The 10539-nt window shown below is 35.6% G+C and overlaps 1 protein-coding gene and 1 long non-coding RNA gene across 2 annotated transcripts; one reads left to right on the plus strand and one right to left on the minus strand.

Annotated features, from left to right (window-relative positions):
• Positions 1 to 12: 12 nt before the first annotated feature.
• Positions 13 to 2526, minus strand: LOC119663867. Its single transcript, XR_005251078.1, has 4 exons — positions 2339 to 2526; positions 2180 to 2282; positions 159 to 654; positions 13 to 89 (listed from the first exon to the last, which is right to left on the minus strand). It is a non-coding gene; the product is annotated as an uncharacterized LOC119663867 (long non-coding RNA).
• An 887-nt stretch (positions 2527 to 3413) lies between these two features.
• Positions 3414 to 8807, plus strand: LOC119663866. The gene is made up of 2 exons (XM_038073468.1): positions 3414 to 5484; positions 5569 to 8807. Exons 1-2 carry the CDS (start codon positions 3414 to 3416, stop codon positions 8805 to 8807), a joined length of 5310 nt encoding a protein of 1769 aa, XP_037929396.1.
• Positions 8808 to 10539: the final 1732 nt, after the last annotated feature.

A 10539-nucleotide genomic window follows, 5' to 3' on the forward strand; every position in this document is an offset into this window, starting at 1 on the left:
ACAATCAAATTTGCAACATTGGTGACTTTCCTTGTTCTAGTATTCTATTTTATTAAGAAAATATCCTCAGTAATGTCGTTCAGTTATATCTAAATGAGACATAAATATTGTTATATTGTATATATTGTATATAAATTTTAAAATACAAATATATGTACATTTTTCCTTTGTAAATTAAATTGTTCTTTTTTATTTTCACAATCACTCTTCATTTATCATTAGAGAGGTTGTAACATATATTCGCCTTGCATAAACATTTCTTCTTGGATAGGTGCATATTTGGTTAAACTTCCCGTTAATATTACTTTCCATTTAAGTCTTTTTTATCTAAATTCGAAATTTTAAGCCCACATTTAAATGGATTAAAAATAATTTCCTTCTTTTTATCGCATACATTTTGTCAAATAAATTTCGATTTCATCAATGAGTTTTTTAACATCCATCGCACTAGTAATTCGTATGAAATGCGAAAAAAAAACATCAGATACAGAATCCGACAGGTCTAGTATTTTAGTGACGACATTGACTCCATATCGCATAATTTAATAGACCTAGTCAGCTGTAAGCAGTAAGCAATAAGCCGCGTGATGTCATGATATTCCAAATTGTATATGGTACAGTAACAGCTTTGGTAGGATTTACAAGCAACATTATCTATAAGTATAAATTAATATTTTATTGACTTCTTTTAATTAAAAATTAGTTTGAGTTTAAATAGTTAATGAAATTATTACAATCATGATTTTATATAGATACTTAGGTGTGGCTAGGTAGTAGCTTAGGTGAATAAAAAGGAGGGTAAATAATATAAAGAGATAGAATCTTTATAGTATACACATTAGACTGTTTTCACACCTATTTCTTATATTGTTTAGAGCACTATTTGTGCTCAGTATTCATTTATTATTCATTTAAATAATAAATAATGAGCCACATTATTTTTATTATTTAACAAGACTAATTCGGTATATACTTTGTGATAATGATTGAAATTATATATTTTCAATTTGAGTTCATGTAACCGTAAACATATGCATATATTATACCTTTACACTATTATAATTATTGTTCTGCGATTGACACAGAACTATTCATTTTATTTAAAAATTATTCTTATCACTGCACAATAATTGAGTTTATAATGAAGTGAAAACTTCAATAATATAATATGTAGACAGAGATGTTGGTACACCAAGTCACACGCAATAACACAATTTGTGTTGGCAGACGTTCATGTTAGTAAAATATGGTCAGTTGATTCATTCCAGCAGGAACTTTAATGGGGAAATATAGAAAATATTGTAATATTAAATATATCAATATTGTCCAGTTATAACCAAGTTTCAGTATTTTGAATTGATAAGAGAAAAATAGACTTAGAATATATTTACAAATGTTCTCATTTTTATCCCTCGAAAACAGACAGACTCTTTTATGTTGAAGCAGATATGTTATGTTGGATAATATTGGATTATTCAAATAAAGTTTTATATTATTCAACCCATAGGGAATATGTTTTCCGATATCTTTTTACTACCTAAAAGGTACTAACTTTACTACATTACACAAAACTTACATATATGTGAAAAATATAAAAACAGTTTAATTCTTATTAAACTTAGACTAGGTGCTCTCTAGTAATAAAAAAATTTAAATTTATTAATAATATCAAGATATTTTGAAGTTACAAAACTGCTATAGACAAGTGTAGGCATTTCACCTGGACCCATGTTAAATACAACTTTCATACCGGTACCTACATCGTGTTTTTATACTTTCTTCCTCATCTCATTCCATATACCAAGTCTTGTCAACCTTTTGTGTGTTTGCTGTGAAATGGGCATTTGGTTACAGCAGTAGCAACAACAACAGATAATACAATAGAATCGTTGGCCTATTTCAGTTAACACTTTTATTTGTTAATATCTTAATTAAACTTAATTAACTGACGATTATAGTTAACAATGAAATTTATAGACTAAGATTGCTGGAATTTTTTTGCTGGAGTTTCAATATTCGTAATGGAGGTTATTAATCTTTCAAGTCACTATACAATCAATACGTCAACTATTAGAACTTTGTGCCTTTTTTACATATTATAATCCTACTTTCTCAATAATTTCACAATTTAAATATTTTGTTGGTATCACCTTTGAGTAATATGCTAACATTTGCTTACGTGTCTGACGCTCTTCCTCTGTATATTGGAGTGCCTTGTTAACAGGTTATATTTTTCGTGCTTTTTCCTCATATCATTTTAACTAAAATTAACTTGTATCACCCTATAACAGGATTAAAGTAATGTTATATACGCTTAATATTATTGTCACAAACTCACCACCACTGCACCTAACAGTTCCTGTAAAGTAAATGCTTTTTATTCATGCATTTCATCACTCTCCAAGATGCCAACTATATAATCACCAAAAATCGATTCATCTCTCTGCCACTTGTTTAATTTTTCCAGTAATAATTTCTTTCAAATGATATATGTACGTCGTATTAATCTTTTTAATTGTTACTGATTAATTTTATTTAACTTTTAGATCAGTTTTGTTGTTAAGTGCAACTGATTTCATTTTAAATTTACATTGTCAATTTATCTTACAAATTCATTGTAAGTTGATATTGTTAGATTATAAATAATTTACTTTACTTTTAAATTTAAGTAATTTCCTCCATTTACTTTATTTGTTTTTTAGTTGTCATTTGACAACTGTCATTTACAGTGGTGGCAATAAATATGTTCTTTGATATTGAAATGACATGTTTAATAGTGTATATTGTACATAATAATATTCGGACAAACAACTTCCACATTAGGCTTTTAGAACAAAATGTTGTAAAATTTTTTCTTATATGAGGTTAGGATTATGTAAATTAAAATGGATTTAGTGCTAGACTTCAAACAGAAATTAAAATAAGGCATTTTAAAACTGTTTGTTTACAGACTGTTAGAACTCCACTCCATACCCAAAGGTTAATGTGCGTAAAATGTTTGTAAACTTGCTTTGGTCGTTGCAACCGTGCAGCTATAATTAGAAAATGCAACCCAGTGCACACATGAACTGTCAGTTCATGTGTCAGCTGATTGTCATTTGTGCTTGGCTTTTGTTTTTGAGTTCCGGTAGAGGCAAGGCGGTTGTCACGACCAAAAGTAAGTGAAAAAATAATTAATTTTAAGTATTAGAAATTAATAAATTTGTTTTAAGATTTTAAAGCATTACATTACATCACAATACACACAAATAACTTGTTTTGCTATTAAAAATTGGTCAATAACAAACTTTAAAATTTTTGTGGCAAGCTGTAAAAATCTTGCGGTAATCGAGAAAAGAAAATAGTGTGGCGATTTGCCTGGAAAGAAATCCGAAAAAATCCTTTTAATCGGGAACACATATAAAAAGAAAAATATGTCATCCGGCAGCCAGAAGTCGACTGTACAATGTGCCGTGTGCAAAAAGGTGAAGACTGGAAAGATGGTGCAATGCGACGCATGTGACCAATGGAGTCATTTTGCATGCGTGGGCGTAGATGACAGCATTGCAGACCTGCCTTGGAGTTGCGAAAAATGCAACACGGTAATGCAGGTTTCAGAAGCGGTTCCGAATAAGGCACCAAGTGAGGAGGACTTGGTAAGTAAGGGCGGTTCAATCATGTCAAGAAACAGCATGAGAATCGAACTGCAGTACTTAGAAGAGCAAAGAAAAGCCGAAATGAAATATATAGAAAAGAAACGTACAATAATGCTGAAGTATGTAGGCGAGGATGATGTTAAGGGTGAAGGCATGAGTGAGGTAAGGACACATAGGACGCTAGAATGGGTGAAGAAGCAGGTTGGTATGAACAACGATGACAGCAAGCCAAACGAAGGTTGTGGTGTTCAGTTGGGTGGTTCAGCTGATAGGGCGGAAGCCCAAGCAGTATCGAAAGTTATACCGGCGCTGATGATAGAACAAATTAATGCGCGTCATGTCGTTCCACGAGATTTGCCTATATTTACCGGAAAACCGGAAGAGTGGCCACTTTTCTACAGCAGTTTCAGCAATTCAACACGTTTATGCGGTTTCAGTGAAGACGAGAATCTTTTACGATTGCAACGTGCCCTTAAGGGTAAGGCACTTGAATATGTTAGCAGTAGGCTCATGATACCAGCATTAGTGCCGGAAATAATGTCAACTCTTCAAATGGTATTTGGAAGACCAGAACACATAATCAATAACTTAATTACTAAAATTCGAGCAGTGTACATTAATATAAATAAACTGGACACAATTGTTACGTTCGCCTTAGAGGTAAAGAATCTGATCGCAACTATGGAGGCGTCAGAGTTGCATTCACACTTAGTGAACCCGTTGCTTATCCAAGAGCTTGTGGAAAAACTACCACCGCAGATGCGATTGCAGTGGGCTGTTGCATCGCGTAATATCAATGTAACACTTAAAACATTCGGCAACTGGATATATGAACTAGCAGAAGCAGCAAGTAAGGTATCGCCAGTTTTTAGTGCTGGAGCCAGTGTAGATAATGAAAGGCGCAAAGCGCAACGCATTAATTTTCACGAAGAAGAACCTCAGGGTGCAGTAGGCGATAAGCACAAAATTCTAGCATGCTTTTATTGCAAGGAGGCACATGCGTTGAAAAAGTGTGCAAAGTTTAAAACACTAAAAACAGACGCGAGGTGGAACGTAGTGCGTGAAATGAGACTATGTGGAAGATGTCTACTGCAGCATGATTTTCGAACATGCAAGAGGACCCGAGAGTGCGGTATACACAATTGCAACATGAAACATCACCCATTGCTACATAAACAAACAAGTTCAACTGCAAGTGGGGCAAATGAAACGTTGGCGGTTCATCATCAACTAACTTCACAAGCGCTGTACAGAATTGTTCCAGTTACAATATATGGAAATGGTGTTACCTGCAACATTTATGCCTTTCTGGATGACGGATCTGGTCCAACGTTAATAGAAAAAGACGTATTAAGACAACTGCGGATTAAAGGTGAAACGAAAGATCTTTGTTTACGATGGACAGATGGTACGGTACGCAAGGAACCTGATTCTGAGCTGGTCAACCTGCAAGTCTCCAAAATACGCGAAGGTAAAAGGTATTCGTTGTGCAATGTGCGTTCAGTAGCTAAGCTGGAGCTACCCGAGCAATCTTTAAATATGACAGAACTTACCGATAAGTATAAACACTTAAAGGGACTACCAGTAGAATCGTATCAAAACGTTAGGCCTCGAATGATAATCGGCCTAAGCAATAAAGAGGTAGCTATGCCAATGAAGTTCAGAGAGGGAGGCAAGAATGAGCCAGCTGCAACGAAAACTCGACTCGGGTGGACCATATATGGAATAATTAAGCACGAACCTAATACTATTAGGGAAACGTTAAATTTACACATCTGTGAATGCGATGATGATCTAAGTTTGCAGCGTTTAGTGAAAGATTTTGTCAGTAATGAAAACGTTATTGAAAGTAAGAAAAAACTAGAAAATATGGAGTTGGAACAACAAAAAAGAATGCAATCAAAAATAAGTCGAAATGGTGAATACTTTGTAGCAAGATTGCTTTGGAAATCAAATAACATTACTATGCCGGATAATTACTTAATGGCGTTGCGTAGACTTCAGTGCTTTGAGCGCAAGCTGCAATCCAATGTAACATTGCAAAGCTGGGTATGTGATCACATCGATGACATGAAGGCGAAAGGTTATATACGCCAGCTGAAACCTAACGAAGCCGAGGGGTATTATCCACGTAAATGGTACTTACCGATGTTTACAGTCAGTAATCCGAATAAACCACAAAAGCAAAGACTAGTGTGGGATGCAGCTGCACAATATGACGGAGTCTCGTTAAATGCGTGTTTGGAGAAAGGTCCAGATCTGCTCACTTCGTTGGTAGATGTTCTTGTTAATTTCAGAATCGGAAAAATTGGTATAAGTGGCGACATTAAAGAGATGTTTCATCGAGTACTCGTGAAAGAAGAAGATCAACATTCACAACGCTTCCTGTGGAGAAATTGTGACGATAACAGACCCCCAGACGTTTATTTGCTACAAGTTATGAGTTTTGGGGCAACATGTTCACCATCGTTGGCACAACTGGTAAAAAATAGTAATGCACGCGAATACGAAACCGAGTTTCCGCGAGCAGTGAAATGTATTTTACAAAGGCATTATGTAGATGACATGCTGGATAGCGTCGACACAGTGGAGGAAGCCATTAATCTAGTCAATGAGGTTAGAAATATTCATAAGAAAGCAAATTTCCATATTCGCAATTGGGTTTCAAATTCTAACGCAGTGCTGAAAGCTATAGGTAACCAAGGCCAGGAATTTCAATTTTGCTCGGCTGGAAGGCGTATAGACCATACATTTGAGGCAGAGAAGGTATTGGGAATCCATTGGCAAACCGACACTGATATGCTCACATTTGATCTGAAGTTTACCAAAGCCACTGAGGATGTTCTAAGTGGATATAGATTACCTGCGAAGAGAGAGTTGCTACGATTGATGATGTCAATATTCGACCCTTTAGGGATGCTTACCTTTTACATTATTGACGTAAAAATTTTGTTTCAAAAAGTTTGGCGAAGTGGAGTTAGCTGGGATGACGCTATTCCTAATGAGCTAGTTGATGAGTGGAACAAATGGCTGTCGCTGCTTGGCGGTGTGAAAAATGTGAAGATACCGAGATGTTACTTCGCTACGGTTAATAAGGATGCAGACTCCATTGAATTGCATGTCTTTGTGGACGCAAGTGAGGTTGCATATGCAGCGGTGGTGTACCTAAGAGCGAAGAATCGCAACAACATAGATGTTTCCTTGATATGTTCTAAAGCAAAAGTTGCACCATTACGACCAATATCAATTCCAAGACTGGAACTACTCGCGGCGGAATTGGGAGCACGTTTAGGAAACAACATAAAAAGGGCAATAGACTTGAAAGTGACCAGTATAACGTATTGGAGCGATTCAAAGGCTGTTCTATCGTGGATAAAATCTGACCCACGAGATTACAAACAATTTGTAATGTTCCGCATAGCAGAAATCCAGGAGTTGTCCGAAGCAGAACAATGGCGGTACGTTCCTACAAAATTAAATGTTGCGGACTTGGCTACAAAACAAACTAGTAATCCAGACTTTACTTGGAAAAACCCTTGGTATAAGGGACCGAAGTTCCTGTATGAAGCAGAAACTTGTTGGCCAAATAATGTTGGCGTACAGAAATATAACGAAGATGCTGAAATCAGAAAGCAACGATTGTTGGTGGCTCATGTAGCAGAGGAGGAACCTCTCATAGATGTCTACCGATTTTCAAAGTGGGAACGTTTAGTTCGATGCATGGCCTATGTGAAAAGATTTATGTCTTTACTATCAACTAATGAAATGAAAAAGAAGAAATCTGTAAACCAATGCTTGTCAGTTGAGGAACTGAAATGGAGTGAAAATTTCTTGTACCAAACAGCCCAGTTACAGGATTACAAGAAAGAAATGACTGCATTAAGTAGAGACGCTAATATTACTCTTTCTAAAAGTAGCCCTTTGCGAAAACTTTCACCATTCATAGATGCACAGAATGTTTTAAGATTGAAAGGTAGATTAGATAAAGCCGTATGCATCGCTGATTCAACCAAATTCCCAATTATACTATCAAGGAAAAACTACATAACTAAGTTGATCGTAGACTGGTATCATCGAAAATGGAAACACCTAAATCATGAAACGGTGGTTAACGAAATCTTTCAGAAATACCACATTCCGGGACTGCGTAGACTGTTAAAGCAGGTAAGAAATAATTGCCAACATTGCAAGGTTCGCGATGCGAGACCAAAGCCGCCGGAGATGAGTGTGTTACCAGAAGCACGACTATCAGCATACTCCCGACCATTCTCACACGTTGGAATAGATTATTTTGGCCCGTATACTGTAACAGTAGGAAGACGCTCAGAGAAGCGCTATGGCGTCGTTTTTACATGCCTTACGTGTCGAGCAGTGCATTTGGAGATAGCTTATAGCCTGTCAGCCAGCTCGTGTTGTATAGTGATACGAAATTTCATAGCCCGAAGAGGAGTGCCGAATGTCATCTATAGTGACAATGGAACAAACTTAACAGCAGCTGAAAAGGAGTTACGAGAATCAATAAGAAACGTGGACTTCAATGAATTGCAAGCTGAATTTACAAGTCCGGAAACACAATGGGTTTTTCTTCCACCAGCTGCGCCGCACATGGGTGGAGCGTGGGAGCGGATGGTGCGATCCATAAAAACAGTGTTAGGAGCAATAATAAGCCCGCAAGCAAAAATTAATGATGAAAAGATGCATAACCTGTTCTGCGAGGTAGAATCAATCATAAATAGCAGACCGCTCACTTATTTGTCGATTGAAACAGCAAACGAAGAAGCGTTAACTCCGAATCATTTCTTGTTGGGGTCATCTTCCGGGAACAAGCCGCCGGGGAAGTTCGACACTAACGACGAGCACGTGAAATCCTCCTGGAGGCATTCGCAATACCTTGCCGATCGGTTCTGGAAAAAATGGATACAAGAGGTGCTTCCAACGATGACAAGACGGACGAAATGGTTTGGTAAGATAAAACCCATCGAAGCAGGTGATGTCGTCATTATTGTTGACCCAAATTCTCCTCGCTACACATGGCCGAAAGGAATTGTAATTAGTGCCATTAAAGCAAGGGACGGGCAGACCAGGAGCGCCATAGTGCAGACTACTCGAGGGCAATATCATAGACCTGCTGCAAAATTAGCCGTATTAGATGTTCGTGGAGCGGCAGTTTAGAGTAAGTCGTATTCTTATTAAAGAGATACTGGGGGGAGAATGTTAGAACTCCACTCCATACCCAAAGGTTAATGTGCGTAAAATGTTTGTAAACTTGCTTTGGTCGTTGCAACCGTGCAGCTATAATTAGAAAATGCAACCCAGTGCACACATGAACTGTCAGTTCATGTGTCAGCTGATTGTCATTTGTGCTTGGCTTTTGTTTTTGAGTTCCGGTAGAGGCAAGGCGGTTGTCACGACCAAAAGTAAGTGAAAAAATAATTAATTTTAAGTATTAGAAATTAATAAATTTGTTTTAAGATTTTAAAGCATTACATTACATTACATTACATCACAATACACACAAATAACTTGTTTTGCTATTAAAAATTGGTCAATAACACAGACTATAAAACTATAAAAAAAAAAATGTACAATAGGTGTATTCAAGATGTCTGTGCATCGTTGCATGTACAAATTTATTTGATTTTACAAAAACAATTTCTTTTCTTATAATTCTGCACTTGATTTGCAAGACAATATTCAAGACAATATTTTTAACACCAATTACCTCTTGCATATTTGATTTTGAAGACTCTATACTTCAGCGAAACTGTTAAGTTTGTTTTGATTTTGTTATTTTGTAATTTTATGATTTTGTGCAATTGTTTCTTTTTTTATTTACTTTACCATCAACAATGTCGGACAATGTCAATGTATTCTGCTTTTCACTTGTTTTTGGCATTAGTGGAAATTATTATATGCCAAATTATCGAATCTGAGTTATATTTTACAAGCAAATAAATACGTAAACAAACATCATCTGTTCTAAATATTTTCAAGACTAATATGCACAACGTGTGTTCTCGATTATTTGAGTTTGCAAGGATGCACAGACATCCTGAATACCCCTAATATTTCTTTATATAATAAATTTTAAGAAGGTTATGTACACTTTTCCCAATATTTTCTTAATTATGTGTCCATAATATATATTGCTAATGGAATAATAAGGATTCTTTAAAAACAGAAAGGTTTTCAAACATTTTTTTATGAAACAAATAGTATTCTATAGTAGTGCTGTTCGTATTCGGTTTTACGAAGTATTCTCGAACTTACCTGTCAAAGGATCTATTAGAAAGGAACTGGTGGATAACACTACAGAGTGTTGTAAGGAAGCCGAAGTGGCATAGTTTGTGCATCAGACCTTCGAACCATACGGTGTCGAAGGAAAGCCATCCAACACTCTGTAGTTGCTTTCAATACAAAATGAAAATTTGACACTAGCATCTCACTTCATTTTGCATTAAAAGCAACAACAATTGCCATGACGTGACTGCAATCATAACAAGCCGCTTAGACAATTCCAATTATTTCATTGATTAGACGTTAAAAATATAAATAATTATACAACCAGCTCAACTGCAAAGTTAAGCTGCTTTGCCATAAACAGCTAATTCGCGCCTTATTCACGTACGCCTTTCACTATTTGGTCTGCAATCTCTTTCGCCCATATGGAAAGAATCTGTCTTTTCGAGATATATATGTATGTTCTTTGTTTTTGGTTGAAACTTTTAAGAAAAAAAATGTATTTGAAACAAATGAAACTCTAAATTATTTGAGTTTATAGAAATTTTCTTTGATGTTGTGGTGCTTTTATATGTATTTTTAACCATTATATATCATTTATATACCATATATATGGTATATAAATTAATTTCTTTTAAGGTTTTTCAATAATTTTTGTAATTTA

This window comes from Teleopsis dalmanni, unplaced genomic scaffold (genome assembly GCF_002237135.1).
Source record: "Teleopsis dalmanni isolate 2A unplaced genomic scaffold, ASM223713v2 unscaffolded_contig_1014, whole genome shotgun sequence".
In the NCBI taxonomy this organism is placed as follows: Eukaryota; Metazoa; Arthropoda; class Insecta; order Diptera; family Diopsidae; genus Teleopsis; species Teleopsis dalmanni.